Source organism: Malus sylvestris, chromosome 12 (genome assembly GCF_916048215.2).
Source record: "Malus sylvestris chromosome 12, drMalSylv7.2, whole genome shotgun sequence".
Lineage (NCBI taxonomy): Eukaryota > Viridiplantae > Streptophyta > Magnoliopsida > Rosales > Rosaceae > Malus > Malus sylvestris.
Genome location: NC_062271.1, coordinates 1,014,756 through 1,041,974, shown reverse-complemented (window position 1 = coordinate 1,041,974; position 27,219 = coordinate 1,014,756). Strand labels below are relative to the sequence as shown.

Genomic DNA, 27,219 nt, shown 5'->3' with positions numbered 1-27,219 from the left:
CAACTCCCCTTTGAGCCCAAATTCAAGTTTTTACCCAAACAAATGTGACTTAGTTCGCCTTATGTTATCATTAACCCAAACAAATGTGACTTAGTTCGCTTTATGTTATCATTAATTTATCAATCTAGCCACTTAATAATTCGGCCGAATGATATTTTTCCTCAATTGCAGGTGAAAAATTTTAATTTCGAATCTTAAATGTAGAAATTCACAACCAATTTATTAGGCATGGTTTTCGTGTTCATTTTCAGTTCCTTTGATTAAGTATTTTATCTGCATCAGAAAACTTCTTGTAGCAATAGCATGCACCTTAATTAGGTCTCACTCCTCTTTTCATAATATCCCAATAACTTGTAGGGTGTATTTTTGCTCACTACTCTTTAAGCGGTGGTAATGTTCACCATCTTATTTATTTATGTTGTATAAGTTTAATTTTGAAATATTTATTTATTCACCACACAAATATCAAAATTTAAGTTTATATAACGGAGATACATAAGGTAGAGCATCATCACCGAGGCCGGTTAGAAAAATATTTCCAATTTTGAGATCACAAGCGTGCATGGGGAGTCTTTCCCTCTCCATTGGAAAGAAAAATTATACAATGATGCTCATCACCCTATTTATGTAAATTTTGAGATATGCGTAATGAATAAACACAAATATCAAAATTTAAACTCATTTAATGTCATCAATAGGGTGACGAGCATTACCACTATTTAAAAGTGGGGAGCAAAAATGCACCCCTCAAAATTAACGCATGCACTTGAATATTTTGATGATACTAGAAAGGTTTACATGGACTAATGAGATATTTTAACTCCATTAACCAAATTAATCTCGGAATTTCGACTAAAAGGGTGAATGCACTAAAATAATTCATTAATCTTGATTTTCGTTTATACAAGTGACATTATGGAAGGGAAATCAAACTCAAGACCTCGACTAAATGGGTGCACGCTCTTCACCAACCGAGCTACAAGCCCTTACTCGTCGAGCAATTATTCATTTCAAGTAATTCCACGTGCAAGGAACTTGTGCTAGTCTATTTACTGCACTTCTCCATTCAACTAAACTCCTGCCAAACAAGAAAGACCCCAAAGCTTCAAGCGCAGACGGAAGGCCGCGAGCATGATTCAACACAAGCTCGCACAGCTCTACATACTGCTCCTCCGGCGGATGGCCTTGTTTAAACGCTTTCCAACAAAAAAGGCGAAGCGCTTCTTCGTGATTCAACGCCTGTGCCCTATAAAACCTGTCAACACGGTATCTGATAAGCAAGTTTTCATCCCTGGTTGTTACAATGATTCTACTTCCTGCGCCAAACCAATCGCGGCTCCCAGCCAAGGCTTCTAACTGTTCTAACCGATCCACGCCATCAAGAACGAGAAGAACCTTTTTATAGCGCAGTCTGTTCAGGATTGCATTGACTCCTATATGTACATTCCATATCTTAATATTCTTATCCATGAGGATTTCCGAAATAAGTTGTTCCTGTAAAGGAACTAGGCCTTGTTTTTCATCAACTTCTTTTATGTTAGCAAGGAAGCTGCTGCCGTTGAACTGACCAGATACCCTGTCGTAAACAACTTGAGCAATTGTCGTCTTGCCTATACCTTTCTCCCCGTAAATTCCTATAATGCGAACATCGTTCTCCCCCATATCCAAGCAGAGATTCAGTTCCTCCACTCGGGAATCGATTCCAAATAAATCCTCGGGCACGCTTGAAAGCTTTTGGCTCAATTGATTTGATATCTCTTTGACAATCTCTTGGATAACTTTTGCCTCGTGCCTACAAAACACACAGATACGTAGTGTAGTTTAGTTTCTTCACTGAGACTGAAAATTTGATAGAAGCGAGCCACAATTTCAAGCATGTATAAAATGCACTCTGATTCTGTACATTATACAATCGAAAGCAATACAGCAACGTAATTTTCAAGGAAATTGCATGATACAGAGAAAGCGGGATCCAAATTCGAAGGCCTGGAAATGAAATCTAGCATTCACATTTCATGTCCGCTTAGTAAATGAAACAGCCTTGGTTATACTGACATACAGTGAAAAATGAACACAGCTCCAGTAACTTAAAAGCTCCAAATGCTGTTTTCGAAAACTCAGTCTGATTTTTTTCTCAAATATCACATAGAAAACATGACTCGATCCTCGAAAAGGACGGACTTATATGCACAATTCGAAAGAAATCTCTGTTCCGGTTATCTAAAATTTGATAACTGAATACAATTTCCTCTTTTTTCAACCTATTTATGTAAAGGGTAAACAATGCCAAACTTTATCCTATAGCAGGTGTGCTGCGTGTGCTCAGAATTTCCATTTGGCAACACTGTCTAAGTAGTTACCTTATTTATGTGCTAAACCATACGAGGAGTCAATCATAATTATGCATCGAACACAACCCAAATATCGTTATCTATGTGAGTTGAATATAAAACCTCACTCTAATGAGTACCACTAGGTACTACCGTACTAGACCCAGGTGTTAGTGACGATTAATCACTGTCCTTTTTTCTTCTAAAAGGGGGACCGGTTAGTGGCCGAAAAGACTTACAGAGGTATTTCAACCTTCCCTAATCACTAACGTATGATTCACTAGCGCCAAAAATCGAATCCAGAACGTGCCAACACCAGACGTTTCAACTTAACTAACAAATATAGTAGACCACAATTAAACTAACTAATTTTACCAAAAGAAAAACTAATTTTACTCCTTTTTATGCCAATAAGTGACGATTAGGCGAGCAGAACTACCCATACGCATAAGTAATTATATTGGTTTATGACAACTTACTTGTTATACAAACTCCACCCAGAGAGGGTGGCTGCATCTCTCAATGCACCTCTCCAACTCTCCACCTTGTCCATGAAATCCTCCTCATGCTTCCTGAACGCCTTCTCAAAATACTCCCCCCTCTGCTTCCTCACATCCGACGGATCCACATCGTAGAACACCGGAAAAACGATCTGGCCCGTCGATTTCATGCACCGGAGGATCTCCACGAGCTCGTCCAAGCACCGCGCCGAGGCGGCGTAGTTTTTCGAGAAGACCACGATCGAAAACCTCGATTCTCCGATCGACTTGAGGATCTCGGAGGAAATGGGCTTTCCTCTCTCGAGTGCCTGATCGTACCGGAAGGCCATGATCCCCTTCTGGTCCAGGGCGGCGCAGAGGTGGTCGGTGAAGTTACGGCCGGTGTCTTTGCCGCGGAAGTTGACGAACACGTCGTATATCCACCCTTCGTTTTCGTTCTCCATTTCTTGAAATTCAGTAGCTCTCTGAGATTTTTGAGATTGCAATTCGATGGAGGTTTGGTTGTGCTTGTTGAATTATATTGACTTTGTTCTGCCGCGTTGGGAATTTGGAAACTCCATGGAATTCTCGTGGAAGATGGAGGGAAGGAGGAGAGGCATCGCCAGGCAAAAGTGGAAACTCAGCTTCTTTCCTAAGTAAACGTGTGGGAAGCGCGGAGGCGGTTCGGTTTGATGCGGTTTGACATTAAAAACATTTAGCGATTGAGAAATTTTATTTAAACTTATGTAATCTTTTTGTACATTTAATTTATTCTCTACATCTATATTATTTGTAATTAAAGAATTAATATTTCTTTAAATCCAAATTTATTACCTAAACTACCATTCCAAACCCAATTCAAAGTGTAAAATTATCTTTACACCCATTTATAAAATAAAATCTCAAATTAAATTGGATCTAACAGAAAAAAAAAAAAAATCCCCTTATAGCTAGCTAGCTTGAATTTGGGTACATATGAAAATGTTCTATATATATTATTAGCTTATTGAATGTTAATAATTTGAAAAACTGATCAATTTTTTTGTTGAACTGTTCCAAAATTTTCTTGAAAGTTCTCTTCTCCACAATTCGAAGCTCAAGAGGCCGGATCGAATTGCTTCCCCTCGAGACCACATAGCCATGATCCAAAAATATTGCATCCATTTCTCTACAACATTCACTAAGAACTTTCTCTTCAACTTATCCTTTGATCTCCCAGTATATTATGTAGTGGCCTGGTTTTGGGACATCAAATCTGCATGGCTCATGAAATCGATCAGCTCGGCTTTCGACTTGCTCAATAGTTTAGATCCTTTATGGACCACCATTTGAAGGTTCTTTTCAGTGTTTTTGTCTATGTTTACTGTCAGTATTGATAGTGTTTTGTAAAAATGGTGATTTGGTATGGTAGGGTTTGATTATTAGGGGGGGTTTATTGATAAATTTTGGTTTTAATGTTAATTTCATTTTGTACTTGATGATAATTATGCAATAGGGTAAAAAAGATAATTTTCATTTACAGTTTAAGTTGGGTGTAGAAAGATGTTATGTAGGTTCAAATAAAATTTTCCTTAGCGATTTGATTTGGTTCGGTTTTGACCAATATCAATAAAAAAACATTCAACGTTTCATGAATTTTAACTTTCCAACATTCTAATTCGATCAAAAGAATAAGTTTTTCAGAAGACAAAAATTCATGCAAGGGTGCTATGCTAGCAAATAATTTTGTTAGTTACAATCTCATGTAAACATAAAATACAAACCAATCTTCAATTGTTAATGGTCGTAAAACTTATAACATGGTGACACTAATAATATGTTAACATGTGTAAAATAAATAAAATATATATAGTCGGTTTGGTTTGATTTTAGATGGGTTTCAAAGGTATAAAATCCGAATCAAACAAAAATGAGTATTCAGTTCGGTTTTTAAATCGTTTGACCTTTTTCTTGTCAAAATCAAACCAAACTGATCAAATGGTTCAAATTAGTCAATTTGGTCAGTTTAGTTGTTTCGGGCAGTTTGATGCTCACCCCTACCTTCATCTCATTCTAGTTTAGATGAGTATCTCTTGTAACGAAAAACAAGAAGTTCAGTACTACGGTGTAATTGTATTCTTTTTTCGTTGAAAGCAAGTCTGAACCAAATCATAGAATATGGACATTAGACACCCAAATATTTATAAATTAGTCACCGAAACCCTTGACTCTCTAACTGCAGATTACGATCAACCATTCCATCATCTCATTGTATTTGCATCTCCCATTTCTCATCAGCGGTTTCATGGCGGCGGTAAAAGAATTCGAAGCGGCAGCGGCGGAGACGGCAGCACAGAACTAGAACTCGAAGAACGGGGAAGTGAACTTCTGTTACCCAGAAGTTACTCAGAAGAGACGCATTAACTTAGCAATAACTTGACAGACAAGGAACCCGGGAAAAGCAAAGTTGCCAAAGAATCAAAACTAGCAATCCAACCAGAAAGGCTCTGAAGAATTTGACTGCATTTCCAATCATCGGATTGACTTTACCGCTTTCCCTGCGTTCGACTTCATCATAGCACTCGTAGATATCACGACATTGTCCAGTTATTACGGCACCTCTTAGTCCTACTGATGATTCATCAAAATCAGCACGGAATATCTCTTCCATGTCTTGCTCGTATACCAGACGGAGCCCACACATTTTCACCTCCAAGCCAGGGACACTGGACTTGAACCAAGCCTGAATGTGTCTACATTTCCACCACTCAAATGCACTCACTGGAAACCCGTTGCGCGATAGGTAGGACAGCCAAAGGTGATCAGCCTCGATCCGTATGTCTTTGGTGAAGGGAAAAACAATGCCAGGGCTCATTGTACCTTTGTCAGTATCCAACTCACACCGAATCATTGGATCATCTGTTGAATTCAAATCTACACGGTGGATGGTTGCATTCTCGCAGACTCCGAAAACAGCAGATACGGCAACTCCCTTGAACTTACTACTGCACCAATGTGGACGCACCTCGATACTTAATGAAGTGCCCACACTCTGATGCATGAACCATGTTGGTATTTCACTTCCAGGAACAGCACTACTGAATCCAGCAAATGGTTCCTGTACAACAATAGGTACAACTTTTATCACATGTTTACTTTGCAGGAATATGTATGCAAGGTATGAGTATCATTCTCATCCGGACATATCATTCGTTTACTAACTCATAAGAATGAAAAAGTAAGTGGGTTCCTTGTTAAAATTATATATGCCAATCAGGTACTGATCAACCGCCCACCCCGCCTTGTTCATCCCATACCTTAAGAATCATGTGATGTGTGTGTGTGTGTGTGAGAGTGAGAGAGAGAGAGAGAGAGACCTGAGAATCAGCTTTCATTGATGATTGAAGATACTTTCTGAGCATGAGAAAGGTCAGGTTAATGCCTTCATTCCCTGCCAATCTATAGCAGTTAATAAAACTGAACCCCGCCCACACTGAACTGCCTGCAGACAATGGATTTGAAAACGTTTCCAGTGACGAACAATCTTGTGCCATTAGTTCTCTTACACTCGATGGAATGTCTGGCAATAATTGAAGCCTCTTGCAACCATTTAAGTTCAGTTCTGTAAGCTTTGTAAGTTGACTGATGCTTGCAGGTACACTAACGAAGTTGTTTCTATTCAGATTTAGCTTCACCAATGAGGTTAAGCAGCCAAGATCCGAGGGAAGCATTCCTTCTGATAGATTGCAGTCACTTAGATCAAGTTCCGTTAATGAATGTAAGCTTGACAAACAGGGAACCAGAAGCCCCGTAGAATCTTGACGTCCTCTCATGACCAATGTGGACCAAAGGGATGAAATCCACGGAGTAGATGGCAGTCCATTACATCCGCGGAAAGATAATAACTTAAGGTTCTTCAAGAGTTCAACGGAGGGCGGTGCTTCTCTTATAGCTGTTCCACCAATATCAAGATCCTCTAATGATTCTAAATGCCCCAAGTTATCGGGCAGTTTTTCAAGTTTTGAGCAACCAGATAATGCAAGAACTTTAAGAGACTCCAACGCACAAATGGAGCTCGGAAGATTCACAAGGCCTTTACAATCTCTCATACTTAAATATACAAGGCCGGGTATATGGTCAATTGTTGAGGGAAGTTCTCGCATAGCTGTACCATCTAATGACAGTTTGAACAAGTGTTCCATATTTCCGACAATCTTAGGGAACTTTTTGAGTTTTGTGCAACCGGAAAGAATGAAAATTCTAAGGGACTTCAGTTCTATGGAGCTTGGAAGACTTCGAAGACTTTTACAATCTTTCAGTTCTATGGGTGAATCTTGGATAAACTTGTACAACCTTCGAGGATCAGCCTCTCAAGGTTTGGGATTGCAGTAAAATCCGGGGTCTTGATGAGACTTTGAGAGTAACTTAGCTTAATGATTTTCAACTTCTCCAGAGGCTTCTATAAATCCAGAAGAAAGGGAAAAAAAACAAAAAGAAAAGGAAGAGAAATTAAATTAGCATTTACTGATTTGCAAGCTTTTCGATGAAATCACATGTATAACAATCCATAGTACCTTTATAACTTTCCAGAGTTCTTCAATGCGGCTATTACACAAGCTAAGTTCGAAAAGTTTTTCTGGTTGGAAATTTGATGGGAGAGATCTTGAAAGATATCCATGCCATTTGAGAACTCTTAACTCATTCGAGAGATATGTAAGCTCTTCAGAAAGGTGCACATTACCTAATTTGAGCATCCGCAGTTTGTTCATCTTAGAGAAGGCCTCAGTGCTCATTACCTTCAATGACTTCGGTACCCTAATTAACAAGAGAAAACATCAAGACAACTGCATGATATAGCAGACTAAGAAGAACAGATTATAGCTTTGCTTAGTTATACTTTAGTATCTGAATTCAAACTGCACCAAATCTCTTACCTTATTATTCACTAGTACATCATAGACATCCTCGAAAAGCCACAACCTGCTGCGTTTTCCTGGCTCCTTCCGAGATTCTTGGCGAACAATTTCCCAACCCATCTCTTGTAGTAAATCATGCATCCATAACATGTTATACGAAACACTTATGAGAGACTTATCAATTAATACTCTTATTCCAATATCTGAATGAAAGCCAAAGCTGTCAAGTATCTTTGTTACTCGAGCTTTGTTCTTCAACTTGAAGAAACAAGCGATATCTAGGAATATATTTCTCTCCATCTCCTCTAGTCCTTCGAAGCTTATTCTAAGTATTTCGAAAACTGTTATGTTGGGAACTTCTTTTAGTTTATCCAATGCACTTTTCCACTCAGATACATTCCTGCGAAACAGAAAGGACCCCAAAACTTCAAGCGCCAATGGAAGACCATTAGCATAATTTACGACAAGGTTGGAGAGGTCTAGATATTCTTTTTCCGGATGGTCTTTTTTAAATGCTTTCCAACCAAAGAGCTCAAGAGATTCATCTTGATCCAATTCCTTAGCCTTGTATATTTGATCCACTCCATGGCGAAGAAGCAAATGCTCGTCTCTAGTTGTTATGATGATTCTACTCCCCAAACCAAACCAATCATGTTTTCCTGCTAACTTTTCTAACTGTTCTGATTGATCCACATCATCAAGAATAAGAAGAACCCTTCTATGCCGCAGTCTGTGTCTTATTACACAGGAACCTTTGAAGACATCCCATACATTTACATTTGTTTCCATCAGGATCTCGGAAATCATTTGTCTCTGTAAAGAAACTAGTCCACGCTTTTTGGAAACCTCTCTGACATTAGAAAGAAAGCTGCTGCCATCAAATTGGCCCCAGATTCTGTCATACAGAACGCGAGCAATAGTTGTCTTACCTATTCCTCCCATCCCGCAGATCCCTATAATGCGAACATCATCTAACCCTGTACCTAAGTATGTATTTATTTCCTCCAGACGAGATTCTATTCCAACTAGTTCCTTGGAAACTTGTGAGAATGAGTCACTCAGTTTACTCAATATTTCTTGAGAAATTTCACGGATAACTTCTGACTCGTGCCTGCAGGACAAGACAATTCTATGTTTTAAGCAAGCAGTAAGCACAAATCAATGAGTGAAAATATTCCGATGGGCAAAAACAAAAGTTTGATTACCTATCTTGCACATGCCATCCAGAGAGATTGGCTATCTCCGTCGTTGCAGCCCTCCATCTCTGCACCTTCTCTACATTTCCCTTGAAAGATTCTTCGTGAGCAGCAAACGCTTTCCCAAAACTCCCTGTTTGTCTGCGCACCTCAGACGGATCCACACCATAAAAAACAGGAAAAACTGTTTGTCCCAGTTCCTTCATGCATTCGCAAATCTTACTAAGCTCATCCAAACACCATGTTGAAGAAGCATAGTTTCGCGAGAAAACAACTACCGCAAACCTTGATTCTTCGATTGCTTTGAGGAGTTCCGGGGCAATGGATTTTCCTCTCCCAAGTTTGAGGTCGTCTCTGAATGTCATGATTCCTTTGAGGTCCAAAGCAGCATACAGATGGTCAGTGAAGTTCATGCGAGTGTCCTCGCCTCTGAAACTAAGGAAGATGTCATATGTGCATTGTGTTGGATGCGTTTGTATGCTACTGGAAGCCATTCGGAACTTAAGAGCTTCACGGATTCAAGCTAACGGAGACAAATCAGACACCATTGACGGAAAGTTTCTTGTCAATCACAACTCATGGATCAGTGTAATATGCAGGTGAATTTCAACTTTGGGAATCCCTGTGAAAGTGGAAAATAAATAGTGATGAGAAATGCCCAGGCAAACCATTAAAGAGTTTATATAATATTCTGTAAAAGAGGTGATCCTAAGCCAACAAGGCTTCCCGCTTTCTGAAGGTCGAAAAACATCTACCGTACGTAACCTTATCATTACTTTGTAAAGAAGCTGTTTCCACGACTCGAGCCTGTGACCTTTTGGTCACAAATGAGCAACTTTCCCTTGCGCCAATCCTCACGTAAAGGGGGAAGTTATTCTTTTAATTTTTTTGTTAAATCATGTCACTAATACACAACTTAACTCTGGATATAATAATTCAGATGGTTCAAGTTGTCAAAAACTTAATTGAATATATATTCTCAGGTTTTTTGTTTTGTTTTGTTTTTTTTTTCCTTTTTAATTTGGCAATCTCTTCATCATATACATTCGCGACTCGAACTTTCAAATTTTGGATCACTGATTATACATTGAGTCTAGTTAGTGATCCAATCCAATCCAATCTTAGACATCAAACAAAGCCTATGGTTTCGAATTGAGAACACCCTAAAATGATGGTGTTTAGTTTTTGTTTCTGCTTGTGCAGATGCGTAGTTGAGCTTGTTTGGAAGTGCTTTTAAAATTGTTGAAAGCGTTTCTCGTGAAAATGTTTTTAGAACTAATCCTTAGTAAAAATGCAAGTAAATCTTGGAAAAACACTTAAAAGTGCTTAAAAGTGCTTCTTACATGGCACACCAGTTATATGCTTCTTACAGGAAGCACACTTATAGTACTTTTCGAACTAAAAATGCTTTCAATCATTTAAAAGCACTTAGAAACGAGCCAGTAATTGTTTCCATGGTCTTTGGGACATTTGAGCTTGTTATTGTTGTTGTTGCTATGTTTTGCCAAACACAATTTGCTCAAAACAGTTGAACTACAAAACATTCGAATGAGAGAAATTGAAAAGAAACATCAAAATTGAGGCAATCGAAAAACATATTTGATCTGTCTAGCTGCCTATTCAGAACACTGGCATATACATTGACAACACATTCAGAAACTAACATTCTTATTGTCATAGAATTCTGGCTCAGATTCACAAGAAACACGAAGCAGAACCAGTTTCTTCCTCTCTCTAACGGCATCCTTCGCCGCCAAACCACATTTCCCCCCACCGAAGTGAATCACACCCACAAAATTGCAAAAAAGAAGATGAAAACTCACAGTTGCATTCCATCAGCTTGTCTTGCACGGCCATTACAAGATCAAAAGATATGGGTCGAACAACGTGTAAACATGTTAGCTGAGAAGGGATATAATGCTTGAAGCCATTTTTCTTAATAAGGAGCAACCAGAATCCAACGACCGCAATTATTTAGAGTCTTTGTCTTTAGACTTCTTTTGTTCAGAAACCCTTGCTCCCGTGATCTTACAAACAGGCTCATCCTTCGACTGGAGAAGCTTGAGATCTGGATGAACTTTGAGATCTCCCATTACTATCTTTTGGTTAACATCCAACTCGCTCAGATCCACATCAATATATGGAGGAATCACATCAGCAGGACAAAGGAACTTTACGGTCCTCTTGATCGTATTTAGACAACCATCTGCCAAATTGTAAAATGTCAACTCGATAAGATCATCAAAGCAATATGAATAACAATGCAAACTGATCGAAAGTAACCAAAACAGCAAACTAGATTCTAAGTACAACTAAAACCATAAAGTAAGACCCTTCACATACTAAATTTACAGTACATAATATATATCTTAGAATTCGAAAAGTAAGCCATTATCAAATTCAAGTCTCCCTCTATAATTGAAACTCTAATTTACGTCACCCGCAAACTAATTTGCAACTAACCTTCATGTCCATGATTTGAAAATGATTATAAATAACACAGAAAGCAATCTACCAAAATCAATACGAAGAACCACCTTCAAAAAGTTAGACGCACTCGACTCTTGGAAATGGATGGTGAAAATTGTTTCCATAAAAGCGAAACACTTTTTTCATCTGACAAAATCCTTGTATAATCCCTGACAACTTCCGTGTCTTTTCAACCTAATTTTAGTTATGGATTTGAGCCAATAACATGCTCCACAACAAAAGCTTCATATGCTCAAACATCGATGTTAGGAATTACAGCTTTGAGACCAAAACTTCCAATCATTTCATAATCTCTTGCAAGAAACAATGACTTCCCACATAAATTCTCAAAGCATTTAAGATTTCAGAATGTTCCATATCCACAAAGGCTCGTAATAATCCAGAACTACAGTCTAAAATCTGATAATATCTGAATGCTATGTTGAGTTCAAAACAAGCACCTACATTCTTCTTTTCTATATACGTCTAAACATAAAAAATCAAGGAACACAACAACGGAATTATGAGAAAGGGACAGTGGGATATAATCCAAATGAGACCAAGTATCATATTTTGCTAACTACAACAGTTTGTTATATGCGCAACAGAATGGTGGCAGTGTTGAATCAAAGCATGGCATACACAACAAGAGGATAGAAGCAGATGGTGCAAGCGGAAATTCGCAACAACGGAATGAAACAAATGAAATCCCATACAACAGATAGAAAAAGATGGTTTCTTTTACTTTTCTTCAATCCAGGAGAGACATCATCTCCTCGAAATACAAGGGGAATATCGACTTTCAACAAAGCATGGGAAGGAGCCCTTATGAAGGTCACATTCAGGGGTGCGTCCGTCGCAGAGTGCAGATGAATCTAACAAAAAAAAACACAAAATTTGATAAACCCTAACAGCAAATTAAATTAAATTCAATTGGATTAAATTTGTTGAAGTTATTAGAGAGACCGCAGAGTGTAAGACTACATACCGAGCGAGGCAAAACGCGGACCCTCTCAACGACGTCGTTTTCAGAGTCGAAGTCGGAGCGAACCTCGAGGTCGAAGAGCCTGGAGAGGAAGAAAGAGCGACCGAGATGACCAACGAGCTTGCGGATCTGGTTGGTCCGTACAGAAATGAGGCGCTTGTTGCCTCCGTGCTGGCCGTCCTCCTGCTCGAAAATGATGCTGGGGACGCGGCCGGCCTTGCGCTCTTTGGCGGAGATGCTCTTGCCGGACGTGGTGCGTGGGATTGCGAAGATGGTCTCGGCGTACTTCAGGTCGGGTATCGGGAAGGATGTGGTGGATTCGAGGTCGCGGTCGAGTTCGGGGTCCGGGTGGAGGAGGGCGGCGGCGGATGATTGGGTGTAGCGGCGGAGTTGGACTTGGAGTGCTTGGGTGAGGACGGCGGCGCGCTGCCTCTGGAGGAACATTTTGGAGTGGTGGCCCACTGAGGACTGAGGAGAGTTGGAGAGGAAATGAAATGTTTGGGGTTTAGGAGGGTTTTTCCGTTGAGTCCACAGGCGAATTGGGGGATTTATTTTCCGTGGCTGGAGACGTAAAAATAAATAAAAATCAGGAAATTAAAAAAGAAACAAAACTTCGAGTTCGAATTACATAGTTTTGCGCTCATCATCATAAAGATCATCAAAAAAATGAATAAAAACTAAAACTATTTAGTTAATTTATTATAGCAAATACAAAGACATAATGGTTCGTAATAATTTTATTAATTTGGTTTATTTGTTTCTATACAGTTTGATGAGTCGTAAAGGTCGTACACAGTTTGATGAGTAAACGATATATTTTTGCAGAGACGATCTTTATAGTGATTTATAATATGAAAGAAAGAACGATTCCAATGAAGATAAAAGCACGCTCCGTTGGAGAAAAAAATACAGACAGCATCATGAATCCTTTTAAGTGTATGAGAAGGTAGGGGAAGAAGAAGAAGAAAGCGCCTTTGGAGAAGACATACATAAAGCATAAATCCATTTCATATCCAGTACAAGACTGCAGTTAAAACTCATCACATGTAGAATCTAACATCCTACGACAGACAAGAAATTGTAAGGTTCGCTAGTGCAAAAATTACCTACATCGTTCCTACCGTGTTCTATACAGCTCTCTACAGATTCCTTCAAGGAGGCAGTTCAAGTTAGTGTGACCTACCTCAGCAGTTACAGAATTCAACCTAAGCCAACTGAAAATAGCAGACGCCATAGTCAATATGACACTCTATGTCAGTCACTACCACTTAAGAAAACCTACTCGATCTGTGCTCCCCACGACATTCTCATCTATGGAGTCTGGTTCACTTCCCCCAGTTTCATCTGAACTCTCGCTTGGAAGGAGTTGTATGCGATCAGCATGCTCGATGAGCCAATTAGGGACTTCAGGAGATGCTGCCCATTCTGCTATAGCTTGGCGGGTTGATTCATGTGTGAAATCATCCCACTCTTTCCTTGTGAACTTCTTGCTGTTCTGCACCTTGTGGAAGGTTGAATAGTACTCCTGTTGGTTAGGTGCCCTGGAAGATGGGGACATGACACCTGCAACAGACATGACACCTGCAACAAACAGAAACAAATAGCATAATTTAAAGTGTACAATGGTATGCTGACCATACACGCCTACACTCTTGCCTGATATATAAAGCTGAAAAGGGAATGGATATTCTGCATTTGGCATGTCGACTCAGTTTTTTCTAAACAGGTGGCAGAAAAAACTCTTTGTTAAAAGCATAGATGAAAATATCGATAATATCGGCGATATTATTATCGTTTTTTTCATATAACGATATTTCGCGAGTATTTCTTTAATTATCGCTATAATATCGCGAAAATATCGATAGTATCGCGATATTATAGATAATATCGCGAGATGAACCTAAAAATATTTGAAAATTTCTGAAAAGTCTCGAACATGCACATAAAGGGATTCGAACTCCTCCCATCTAACTCCTTCAGCGCCTTGACCACTATACCACTTACGTTTTTGTGAAAACATGCTAAACTATTTATATATATGGTTTTGTTTTGAATTCTTTTTGCAAGAAACAAATTTGCACATATTCCAAATTTTTTGTGGTATTATATTTTAAATTGTGTCAATTAATTACTTAGTCAATGGCATGTGGTTTTTAATTTTTCTATTTTTTATTTGGTCACTTACATGTATGGTTGGAAAAAATTCTCAAAAATCCCAAACCAAACCGAAAAAGTCCCAAACCAAAACCATCCCGAAAAATACCGAAATTTTCGATATGAGATTGGTTTCCAAATCCCATTTGTTTGGTAATCCCGAAATCCCGAAAAATACCGAAGTATTCGGTTTCCTATTGACTTTTGGGTTTCGGTTCTTGAAAGTCATTATCATGGTTGCTGACTACTCTTCACAATACACTTACTCTACACATAGAGATGATGAAGATAGTGAAAATTTTGAACCTCATAGGAACTCTATGTGGTACTTAGTCACTCATGTATCTTACCATGCAATGTATAAAGTGTAAAATATTGTACTATTTCATTATATATAAATGATTATGGTGTGTTTAAACTTCTTTCATTAATTACTACATATTTTCTACACTCACAATATTTGACAGCTCGCTATATAATCAACTTAAATCAGTTAAATCCATCATGCAATGCATTTCATTCTAATTTTTTGTGATAAACTAATAGATAATTGACTAAATAAACATCCTGCAAAGTTTCAATAAAAATTTCCAAGTTTTTCTTACAATTTCCGTGGTTTCCATGTAATTTTTATCGATATCGATATTATCCCGATATTTCCATCGATATTTCCGTGTTTTCGAACTACCGATATTTCCGATATTACCGATATTTTCTTCCTTGGTTAAAAGTACATAACAAAACAACTACCGAGTACCTGCAACGGCAAATCAGTCAAGATATGCATAAACGTAACAGCACATAAAATAAAATTACCTGTAACAGGAGAGTCAGACCAAGCAGATAGACTCCTTCTGCTGTTCCAATTCTTTTCTTGTGGACTAGACCTGCTAAGAAATTTTGGATGACTTTGTCTACCCTTGACCTGTTTTCCCTTCGGCAGACAAGGACTCCCACTCCCAGCATCCGACTGATGACTGCATGGAATGATGGTAAAATGTTTTAATGTGACAAAACCCTTTATCAATGATCAGGGGACACATCCATTCATCTAACTGAGCTTTCTTGGACTGCTAATGTTACCTTCCAAATACAAAACCTAGCCAAGAAATCTAAACTTATTTCAAGAAAAACATAGCACCACACAAAAAGTTAAAAATTATTTCGGCTAAAACGCATTCACTTCCGTAATACCAAGAAGTATGCAGGTAAAGAATGTATTACTTACGATTTGAGATGCCATTTCAGAGAAGTAATCAACTTGCTGATAATCCAGTAAGAAACCAACGCGCCCATTGCTAAAGGAGTATCGAGAGTGCTCTGAGAAAATGAAAAGAATCAATAACCAAATATTTTGGCAATTACATCAAATTATAAAACTAACTTTAACATAAGATTACTGAATAACCAATTCAGTCATAAGTGCATGTGGGTCCGTAAGACAAATATAAATAAGAAAAGGGTTTGAAGAAACATTGTCCTAATGGTGCCAGGCAATAAATGGTGTCTCTATGATCTAGGAATTGATCCTCCAAGGAACAAGTAATAGACAAGAAACACAATCTAGGTGTATTGCACTTGGCTATGGGAAGTGACATGTGGTATATGTCTACTGAGCATTGAGTGTCCAATAATCTACTAGCTAAATCTTAGGACACAAAGACATGGCCCTATAATCCAACAATTCCAATGATTCTCCTTTGACACATATCGGCTATAAAAAGTCCCTCAAATAATTTTAGCAAGGTACATAAAGTACCATTACAAATTTCTACCCCACATAGTTTAATTAAGCAGGCAAACATTTGGACTCGAATATCAAGAATACAGCCAAAAGGAATGTGAGAGAACACCTGCAAGATGGAGGTTGTTCCAATAATACGCATAGCCCACTTGACAAATTGTGCTATACCGACATCTACTGTCCCATCTTTTGAGACAACAAACTTCCTCACAATCCAGTACCCTAATGCAGCTCCCGCGAGGATAATTCCCACTAGTAAAAATATAGAGACCTGGCAGAAAAACACGAGAAGACAAGACAATAAAGTGATCCAAAGACAAAGTATCAGAAACAGATAATTTGTCTAGATATTTATGAGAATTTTGCGAATATAAGATTTAGGGAACCAATACTCACTGGGTTATGCATCTCTTCACTTAGCCCAAAACTCAAAAGAATTGAATTTACCATCAGTGAAAACTGATGAACAAGGAAAGATCCTGCTCCAAGCTGTCAAAGGCATATAAATTGTAAGAATTACTTGTACTGTCAATTACATGAGGTTAATAAGTTACCATGAAGCAACGGTAAACTTCAAGACACCAAGTGTTACCACTGATCCATATATGGTAAGATAGAGGACATTTTTCCTTCCAGTTGGCAACAGCTTCATTCCCTGAAAGATTAAAGACAAACAATGATGCAAAACATTACCTACAAATTTGCAAGCTAAAACTGCAGGTGAAAGATAATGATCACAAAACCCTGTAATTACAATTCATTTTAGAGGAGATCTGAAATTCAAACTACCCAATGAAAAACTAAGAGCATGCAAGTCAAACAAAAATACATCGGAATCAAAAAAAATAAATTACCTGGAAGAGAATGATTATAATGACCAGAAAAACTCCTATAACCATTGAACTGGTATAATAAAAAGGTACCCAATTGCTGACAATTGGTGCCAACAACAGTAAAGTAAATCCCAGTGCCAGACACAAAAGGCGCCATCTCTGAAAATCTGTACAGACAAAAATAGATAACTATCAGAGCTTGCAAATTGTAGCATAAGCAATTATAGTCAGCCACACTTTTATTTTTATCAGACCTTCTTCAACAGTTATGGTGACAGAGCCAGGTATTTTGCCAATGAACTTGACATCGACATATCTTTCATCATAAGGCGACATGACAGAGCTCCATAACCCTTTCTGAATATTTTTCCAATCATCCTCTTCACACTGACATAATCCAAGCGTATCATTCCTGTAAAAAATTCATGAGTGAGACAAAACAATCCACAGAAAAAAGGTGTGCATGCGTGTGTGAGTGCGACTAGAGAAAATGAGTATGGGAAAGAGAAACAGAGAGAGGGAGGGAGGGGTAGCATATGGTGCACTCATAACTCAGTCAATAAAACACAATTATCCTTAAACAAAAAAACAGAATGATTGTAACAGTAAAGATGAGACATTTCCCTCACCTATGAAAACAGACTTCAATTTTGCTATGCAACCTCTCCGGGATTACAACAGATGTAGACAAGGTGATCTTAAGTGAACTTGCATAACTCCCAAGTTTTAACCTGGATATACCAGAAACTCGTGCCCGTTTACAAAATAAAACATCTTTAGAACCAGGAACAGCTGAGTGCTCAGAAAGAGGTGCTGGGATGACTTCTAGTACTGGGTTTTCAATATCTACACCTGTGATTTCAATATTGGTAAATGTTAGTTTCAAATATGCAAACAAACCACCAAAGTACACAAGAGATATTCGAACTCTTCAAAGTTCAAATCCCTAAAATTATAATGGACATACTGTTTAGCAACAGCAGATTAAAAACTCAAAATCAAAGCGACATCGAGCGGTAAGGTGCGACATATGTCATCAGACCAAACCCAAAACGGTATCACGCTAAACTACAGTACTGAAACTAACATTCCACTTTAAAGGGCAAAAAGTCGACATTTTTTTAAACCCTAATCAGCTAACAACTTGAAATTTCCCTCAAGCAATACAGCAACCGAAATAAACCCTAAAGAGGCATAACGAAACCCTAACCCTCTATCTGCCTTACAAGTAAGGAAACAACAAAAGTAAGACTAAAACGTAATAATTTTCACAGCAAACAAATGCAGAGCAAGTCAAAGTGCAAATTTTTCTCTCTTAAAACGGAAATAAGTAAACAACCCACATACTCAAAACATCAAAAAAAAATTCACTGATTTTCCTAAAATTTTATCGGGAAACAAACAGGCGGCGACGAGCAATTCTGAACAAAAATTGACAAATAGAGATAGATACCTTTGAGTTCGGTGGCAGGTGAGAGGGTCGGAAGAGAGAGACAGAAAGCAAAGAGAAGAAGGAGAATGGCGGAGAAGAGAGAAGAGCCCATTGCATCGCACACTCGCTACTCTCTCTCTCTCTCTCTGCGTTCCGAGAACGTTTTGGCTCTAAAAAGTGTCCATTTTTTATGTTTCAAATTCCAAATTTTAAAGAAGGCCTAATTGGATAAATGGTTTCCGTGGTCGTAAGGTATTCGGATGATAGCCCATGTGGTAAAAAAATTCGGATTTAAACCCTTGTGGTCTAAGTCTGTTAGGATTTAAACCCCTGTGGTCTAAGTCTGTTAGGATTTATGCCCTTCTGTTAAATAATGCTGACATGGCTGACACATATATGTCACGTGGCAAAAATAATAATAATTTTTTTTTTTTTAAAAACCTGAATTTTTACAAAAAAAAAAAAAAAACGCAGATCTCAAAAATAATAATTTTTTTTTTTTTTAAAAACTTGAATTTTTACAAAAAAAAAAAAAAAACGCAGATCTGCAAGAAGAAGAAGAAGGAAGAGGGAGAGGGAGGAGAGCGCGAGGAGAGGGCTCCGGCGGGGGGTGGGGGAGCTGGTCTCCGGCAGGAAGAAGAAGAAGAAGAAGAAGAAGAAGAAGAAGAAGAAGAAGAACGGCGGGAAGAAGAAGGAGAAGAACGGCGGGGGGGGGATGGGCGGAGGGCGGGGGGGAGGTTCTGGGTTTTTTTTTTTTTTTTTTTTTGTAAAAATTCAGGTTTAAAAAAAAAAATTAAAAATTATTATTTTGCCACGTGGCAGACATTTGGCAGCCACGTGGCATATATGTGGCAGCCACGTCAACATTATTTAACAGAAGGGCATAAATCCTAACAGACTTAGATCACAGGGGTTTAAATCCGAATTTTTTTACCACAGGGGCTATTATCCGAATACCTTATAACCACGGAGACCATTTATCCGATTAGGCCTTTAAAGAAAGATTTCTTATCGAGGGAGGAAAATCATCAGGTTTTGGGCCTTGAAGAAAAGGTCTTGGATTTTCGCTGCCCCAAAGGCACCGTGGCCTTTGGGCTTTTCTTATCCTTCGTCTCATAGGCACCGATAAAAAACACAAGCTAGTTTCACTTAAGAAATTGCATATAGGAGTAAACTTCACAAAATTGAAACTCAATATGGAACAAGACTCATATTCTAAGGAAAAATGTGAGTAAATGTAATCAGTCAAAACTTAACATCTTCAGGACGTAAGTAGGACGCACACAAGGGGTAGGTATGGCCAATTTAGAATGGGTGCCTCGTCAAAATCTCTTCAGGCAAAAATACCCAATTGGACAAAATGATCCTGATCGTAGGAAAAACAGTATATTAATATCAAATGAGTATACTTCTTGATACTTTTCTTAAGTTTGACAAAATGGTAAAATACGGTCGGGGTTTATACTTTAGGCGACCTAGCTGACAACCCAATTATGGAGGACATGGAGGACGCAAAAACGGCGACGTTTGGTCCTAGGGTTTTGGAACAGGAGTGGCTCGCTTTGGGGCTCGAAAACGTGGCTCGATGATGCAGCTTAAATGGCTTCAAGCTGTGGCTTTGCGCAAGTCAAGGTGCAGAAACCATAATTTTGTTATTTTTCTTTTCTCGCACAATTATCACTTTACCACAATATATATAAGAATTGGGAACATAATTTAACCAGAATATTATAATTCAAAACGTGTAAAATTGGGTTTATGCATCATGATGAAGGTTTCATGCAATCAAAGTTGAAAAAATATCGAAATTGAATTCGTGTTTTAGAGATTACTTGGATTGCGTGAGAAGCATTGTAAAATGATTTGGAGCAGAAAATAGACTTGAGAAATATACAAAATGAAAAAATTTAAAAAGAAAAAGAAAAAAAAATAGATATTAGCAAAAGCCATCGGATATTCACATGTTCCACAGCAAAAAAAAAAACTATGGAGTTTGATTCACTTCCCCCGGCTTCATCTGAACTCTCGCTTGGAAGGAGCTGTATGCGGTCGGCATGCTCGATGAGCCAGTTAGGGACTTCGGGAGATGCTTCCCATTCTGCTAGAGCTTGGCGGGTTGATTCATGTGTGAAATCATCCCACTCTTCTTTGTGAACTTCTTTCGGTTCTGCGCCTTGTAGAAGGTTGAATAGTACTTCTGTTTGTTAGGTTCCCTGGAAGATGCGGACATGACACCTGCAACAAACAGAAACAAATAGCATAATTTAAAAAGAAAACTAATGAAAATGATTTGAAAACTTTCAGTTTTAATAATAAGGACAAAATAAAGAGGTAAAATGAATGGTACCATAATTAACTTTTTAGTGTAAAAATATAGTTTTTCGTTAAAATGAACAGTACCGAAAACTTTTCGTTAAAATTTCCTAATTTAAAGTGTACAATGGTACGCTGACCGTACACGCGGCGCCTACACTCTTGCATGATATATAAAGCTGAAAAGGGAATGGATATTCTGCATTTTGCAAGTCGACTCAGTTTTTTCTAAATAGGCAGAACAAATAACCAACACAAACTCTATGTTTGGATGAAGAAATTTAAAATTACTAAGAAATTTTAAAATGACGGAATTTAATTTTCTAGAATTTGTGAATTTTCTTGTTTAGTTAACCTAAAAGAACAATGAAATTTAATACGGAATTTGTTATTTTTAAACTCTTAATCACAAAAATTAGGAAATGACACATATTTACATATAATTTAAACTTAGGAATTAGAGGTCCCAAATTCCAAGTATTTTTTCCACGCGGAAATAATAAATTTCTATGCTTATGATTCCAAAGGGAATTGGTGCATGTCAATTTTATAAATTCTGACTTTTATCAAAATTTCAAGTTTATTTTCCTCATCCAAACATAGTGTTAAAATAAATAACAAAATAACTACGGAGTAGCTGGAACAACAAGTCAGTCAAAATATGTATAAACGTAACAACAATAGTTTCAATTGTTCCAATTCTTTTCTTGTGGGCTAGGAGAAATTTTTAGTTGTGACGGGAACACAAGTGATACACCACGTGTTTTAATAGGAATAGTGGGAAATTTTATTTTTTAAGTTATTAACTTTTTAGCATATATATCCTACCATTTGTATAGTGACATATGGTGTATCATCCCATATACCGGTCACATTGAAAAATCTCTCGTGGGCTAGAGTCGCTAGACCTGCTAAGAAATTCTAGACGACTTTGTCCACCCTTGACTTGCTAAGAAATTCTAGAAACGCTAGAGCCCACGGCTCAGGAATTAGAGGAAGCACAAGTCATGGCAGTGGACAATCAAACAATCAAGGAACTCTCAGCTTCGGGATTGGAAAATGCCTTGCCCTTATGCATTCAATATCCAATGGCAGCTCAAGGCAAGACCAAAGAGTTTGAGTTGAAGTCCAGTTTGTTACATCACATTCCGAAGTATCATAGGCTGTCCATGGAGGATCCAAACAAGCATTTGAAGGAATTTGAAGTGGTTTGTTCAAGCATGACCCCAGTTAACGTCGATGGAAGCATATTGAAGATGAAAGTCTTCCCGTTCTCACTAACGGACAAGGCTAAGAATTGGTTGTACGAATTGGCACCTGGAACTGTTACTTCTTGGGAAAGCATGAATAGAGCATTCTTAGAGAAGTTCTTTCCAACATCAAGAATCATTCTTTTAAGGAAGCGGATTAGTAGCATTCAACAAAATCAAGGAGAATCATTTTCGGCTTACTACGAACGTTTCAAGGCTCTTGTTGCATCCTATCCCCAACATCAAATGAAAGAAGAGTTTCTCATTCAATATTTCTACGAAGGACTTCTTCAAATTGAAAGATAAATGCTAGATGCCTCAGCAGGAAAAACGTTGGCTGACAAAACACTGGTTGTTGCCAAGACTTTAATTGCCAATCGAGCCTTGAATGCACAACAATACGAAAGAGTTGGACAAAAGGAACCTCCACTGCAGCAACATGTCAATGAGGTGAGTGCAATATCTGAAATTAAATCTCAACTGGCTCATCTCACTCTTCTTGTGTCATAGGTTGTTGATAAACCCAAAGTGCAAGAAAATACAATTTGTGGCATATGTTCCATGCAAGGACATCTCAATGACCAATGCCCTCAATTGATTGAGAATGGAGTATGGGAAACTGCCCATGTCGTGGGCTATCAAGGCCAAAATTAGCCACGAAATGACCCGTACTCCTAACACTTACAATCCAGGCTGGAGAGATCATCCAAACTTCAAGTGGAGGGAACCTCAACAACCTCAACAACCTCAACAACAAGGAGGATTTCGACAGCCACCTCTTGGGCTATATCAAAGGTCATACGCACCACCACAACTTTCACCACAATCTGCCCAAATAAATTCAGGTTCATCTTTGGACAATAATAAAGTTCTTTCAAAACTAACTTCTTTGACTTTGGGACTACAAAATCAAGCCAAAGAGATAGGGGAAGTGAAGGAAACAAATTGGGCAGATGACAGAGTTCATGGGGCAGTTTAGAGAAGAAGGGAAACTACCTAGCTCCACCAACATCAATCCAAAAGGAGGCTTTGAATCTGCCAAAGCAATCACATTGAGGAGTGGAAAAGAGATAGGAACTGATCCAAAACCATCCAAATCAAGTCAAAAAGAAGACGAGAAGTTGCAATTTGAAGAGGAGGAACATGACAAGGAAGGAAACAACCTTGTCGCAGCCTCTTACACCACCTAAACCGTCCACCACAGGTAAGATAGGTCCAATTTCTGTTAATTCTAACCCTATTCCACCCAATGTACCTTTTCCTCGCAGATTTATGCAATCAAAAAAGGAAGAGAGTGACAAGGACATTCTTGAGACGTTTAGGAACTTACAAGTCAATATCCCACTCTTGGATGCAATCAAACAAGTCCCAAAGTATGCTAAATTCTTGAAAGAACTTTGCATAACAAGGAAGAGGATTTCAAACAAAAACATGGTAAGGGTAGGTGAGAATGTTTCAGCCGTCTTGCAACGTAAACTGCCCCCTCAATGCTAAGATCCCGGTAGTTTTACAATTCCTTGTGTTATTGGCAATACTTAGTTTGAACATGCCATGTTAGACTTAGGTGCATCCATTAATGTCATGCTCTATTCAATTTATGCATCTATGAACTTATGTGAGCTGAAAAATGATGGAGTGATTATTTAATTAGCCGATCGATCTAATGCTTATCCAAAAGGAGTTTTGGAGGATGTTTTGGTGCAGGTTAATCACTTAATCTTTCCAGTTGATTTCTATGTGCTTGAGATGGAAGATTTGGCTCATTCTTCTCCATTGTCGATTCTACTTGGAAGACCATTCATGAAGACAGCTCACACCAAGATTGATGCGTTCAAGGGAATGTTGACAATGGAATTTGATGGCGACATTATTGACTTTCAAATTTCAGAAGCCATAAGGTACCCTAGTGATGATCACTCTTGTTTTTTCTATTGATATTATTGATTCATTGGTGGAGGAACATCTTGAACAACTACATGAGGATGAACTTGAAACGGTCATTACAAATGGAATGGGACTAAAAAATCAAGAGGCGGTAGTAAACCACACTCACGCCACCATTGAAGAATTTCATGCCGTGCCCCCTTGTGAAGAAGTAGCTGAGATGGTGGCTGCCCTAGAATCGCTGCCACAACAATATGGTAAGCTTCCAATCCCAATTTCAGATTCTGTTTCTACTAATAAGATGCTTCATTCAGTGATACAGCCACCATCCCTTGAACTCAAACCATTACCAAGCCATTTGAAGTATGTTTTCTTGGTAGACCATAAGACTTTGCCCGTCATAATCTCATCCACACTCACGGCACAAGAAGAAGAAAAATTGGTGAGGGTGTTGAAGGAATACAAAACAGCCATTGGCCGACATCAAGGGTATAAGTCCTACAACTTGCATGCATCGTATACTCTTGGAGGAGGGGGCTAAACCATCTCGAGAAGCTCAACGCCGACTCAACCCTTCAATGATGGAAGTAGTGAAAAATGAAATTATCAAGCTACTTGATTGTGGAGTGATCTATCCAATCTCTGATAGTCGTTGGGTTTCACCGATCTAAGTTGTTCCCAAGAAATCTGCCGTCACTGTGGTGAAGAACGAAGAGAATGAACTTGTGCCTACCCGTATCCAAACTGGTTGGAGAGTTTGTATTGATTATAGGAAGCTCAACGCCACCACAAGGAATGATCACTTTCCTTTGCCGTTTATTGACCAAATGCTTGAAAGGTTAACTGGTTATGCATTTTATTGATGGTTATTCAGGTTATAATCGGATTGTCATAGCACCGGAAGATCAAGAAAATACCACTTTCACGTGCCCATTTGGTACATTTGCTTATCGTCGCATGTCATTTGGTTTATGCAATGCACCAGCCACATTTCAAAGATGCATGGCAAGTATTTTTTTCAGATTATGTTGAACAGATCATTGAAGTCTTTATGGATGATTTTAGTAAGTCATTTGATGATTGCTTGGCTAATCTCACCTTAATCTTGAAACGATGCACTGAAACTAACTTTGTTTTAAATTAAGAAAAATGTCATTTCATGGTAAAACAAGTCAAAAATAGATTTTGTACGCTACTTACCCTCTCCCACTTCGGTGAGAGAGATTCGTTCTTTTCTTGGACATGCAGGATTTTATAGGCGTTTCATCAAGGACTTTCCAAAAATTGCACAGCCCCTTTGCCGTCTCCTTCAAAAGAAGGTGCACTTTAACTTCAACGAGGAATGTGCGAAGGCTTTCAAACACCTCAAGGAGATGCTCACTTTGGCCTATATCATAATTCCACCAGATTGGAACCTTCCTTTTGAGCTCATGTGCGATGCCTCAGATTATGCAATTGGAACTGTTTTAGGCCAAAGGAAGAACATGTAGCCACATGTCATCTACTACGCTTCTTGGACCTTGAATGATGCTCAATTGAACTACTCCACCACTGAATAAGAACTCCTTGCTATTGTGTTTGCATTAAATAAGTTTCATTCTTATTTAATTGGCACTAAAGTCATTGTTTACACTGATCATACATCTTTGAAGTATTTGCTCGCAAAGAAAAAAGCCAAACCAAAGCTTATTTGCTGGATGCTTCTTCTCCAAGAGTTCGATATTAAAATTAGGGACAAGAAAGGGAGTGAAAACGTAGTGGTTGACCACCTGAGCCGTTTGGTGCACAATGAGAAGTCCTTACCTATCCCAGAAACGTTCCCAGATGAGCAGTTGCTGTCCATTGAGGTAAGTGAACCATGGTATGTAGAATTGGTGTCTAAACAAGTTCCAAGCACCCTAAACAAGCACCAAGGTGATAAACTTAAAAAAGATGCACAATTTTATGTTTAGAATGACCCATATTTATAGAAATATTGCCCTGATCAGATTTTACATAGGTGTGTGCATGAGTTCGAATTTGATTCAATTTTAACTTTTTGTCACACTTATGCATGTGGGGGTCATTTTGGCACCCAAAGAACATTACTTAAGGTTCTTGAATGTGGATTTTATTGGCCTACTCTATTTAAGGATGCTAGAACTTTTTGCATAACGTGTGATCGTTGTCAAAGAACAAGAAACATAGGTGCAAAGGACCAAATGTCGCAGACCCCTATCTTCAATGTCAAAAATTTTGATGTGTGGGGCATTGATTTCATGGGTCATTTTCCTTCTTCTTATTGTTTCACTTATATTTTGTTTGCGGTTGATTATGTCTTGAAATGGGTGGAAACAAAAGCCACCCGTACTAATAATTATAGAGTGGTTGCAGATTTCATCAAAACCAACATCTTTTCCAGATTTTGGATGCCGAGGGTGATCATAAGTGATAGAGGCTCCCATTTTTGCAATCGGACCATTAAGGCGCTGTTCAAGAAGTACAATGTCAAGCATAAGGTTTTGACACCTTACCATCCTTAAACAAGTGGGCAAGCCGAGGTTTCAAATAAAGAAATCAAGCAGATTTTAGAGAAGATCGTGGGACCAACTAGGAAAGATTGGAGCATGCGTTTGGATGATGCGATGTGGGCGTATCGTACCGCCTACAAAACACCACTTGGGTTGTCTCCATTTCGGCTAATCTATGGTAAATCATGTCATCTCCCTGTGGAATTAGAGCACAAGGCACATTAGGCTGTTAAGACATTCAATTTGGACATAGATGCGGCTGGAATGCATAGGAAGCTCCAATTGAATGAACTTGAGGAAATTAGGAACGAAGCGTATGAGAATGCTCGTATTTACATTGAGAAAACCAAGGCATTCCATGACAAGATGATTTGTGGCAAGACCTTCACCAAAAGGCAGAAAGTGTTGCTTTTCAACTCCCGCCTACGTTTGTTTCCCGGTAAGTTACGTTCTAAATGGATTGGTCCTTTTGTTATTACTAATGTTTTTCCTTATGATGCAGTCCAAATTCAAAGCTTAAGGGACAACCAAGAATTCAAAGTGAACGGGCACCGTTTGAAGCCCTACTATAAGAATGTCGAGGGGCAGGTTGTGGAGGATGTACCCCTCCATGTCGTGGGCTCCAATGAAGTCTGAATGGAGGTATTCGTCCGGCTGCAAGACGTTAAAGCAAGCGCTTCTTGGGAGGCAACCCATGCATTCAACTGGGGAACGATGGAATTCTCACTCCAAAACCATATTTGCG

At 38.5% G+C, this 27,219-nt stretch overlaps 2 protein-coding genes and 1 pseudogene across 7 annotated transcripts in view; all 3 read right to left on the bottom strand.

Moving 5' to 3' along the window:
* Window positions 1–853: 853 nt before the first annotated feature.
* On the bottom strand, window positions 854–3,453 carry LOC126593431 (disease resistance protein RPV1-like). Its single transcript, XM_050259505.1, has 2 exons — window positions 2,810–3,453; window positions 854–1,792 (listed from the first exon to the last, which is right to left on the bottom strand). The coding sequence occupies exons 1-2, from the start codon at window positions 3,271–3,273 to the stop codon at window positions 1,006–1,008; spliced, it is 1,251 nt and encodes a 416-aa protein (XP_050115462.1). The 5' UTR covers window positions 3,274–3,453; the 3' UTR covers window positions 854–1,005.
* A 1,470-nt stretch (window positions 3,454–4,923) lies between these two features.
* Window positions 4,924–9,519, bottom strand: LOC126593426 (disease resistance protein RUN1-like; annotated as a pseudogene).
* A 958-nt stretch (window positions 9,520–10,477) lies between these two features.
* Window positions 10,478–27,219, bottom strand: part of LOC126593427 (uncharacterized) — a 35,321-nt gene continuing 18,579 nt past the window's right edge. Inside the window, exons 2-14 of one of the 6 annotated variants that reach the window (XM_050259500.1) lie at window positions 18,539–18,644; window positions 17,715–17,937; window positions 17,340–17,497; window positions 17,107–17,252; window positions 16,845–16,907; window positions 16,649–16,741; window positions 16,362–16,523; window positions 15,737–15,828; window positions 15,325–15,485; window positions 13,637–13,935; window positions 12,358–12,915; window positions 12,115–12,244; window positions 10,478–11,106 (exon numbers count right to left, since the gene is read on the bottom strand). In XM_050259500.1, coding sequence (XP_050115457.1) covers window positions 10,871–11,106; window positions 12,115–12,244; window positions 12,358–12,915; window positions 13,637–13,935; window positions 15,325–15,485; window positions 15,737–15,828; window positions 16,362–16,523; window positions 16,649–16,741; window positions 16,845–16,907; window positions 17,107–17,252; window positions 17,340–17,497; window positions 17,715–17,937; window positions 18,539–18,629 — 2,412 coding nt within the window. In that variant the 5' untranslated portion in view covers window positions 18,630–18,644 and the 3' untranslated portion in view covers window positions 10,478–10,870. Of the gene's footprint in view, window positions 11,107–12,114; window positions 12,245–12,357; window positions 12,916–13,636; window positions 13,936–15,324; window positions 15,486–15,736; window positions 15,829–16,361; window positions 16,524–16,648; window positions 16,742–16,844; window positions 16,908–17,106; window positions 17,253–17,339; window positions 17,498–17,714; window positions 17,938–18,538; window positions 18,739–27,219 lie in introns of those variants that run through there. The other 5 variants (XM_050259497.1, XM_050259499.1, XM_050259496.1 and 2 more) reach the window with 5 other exon arrangements.

Bases quoted from the DNA above. Each gene is read 5' to 3' on its own strand.
- LOC126593431 (XM_050259505.1), bottom strand. From the start codon at position 3,273: ATGGAGAACGAAAACGAAGGGTGGATATACGACGTGTTCGTCAACTTC. The intron at 1,793-2,809 runs GTAAGTTGTCAT...TGTGTTTTGTAG, and splicing joins GGGTGGAGTTTGTATAACAA to GCACGAGGCAAAAGTTATCC.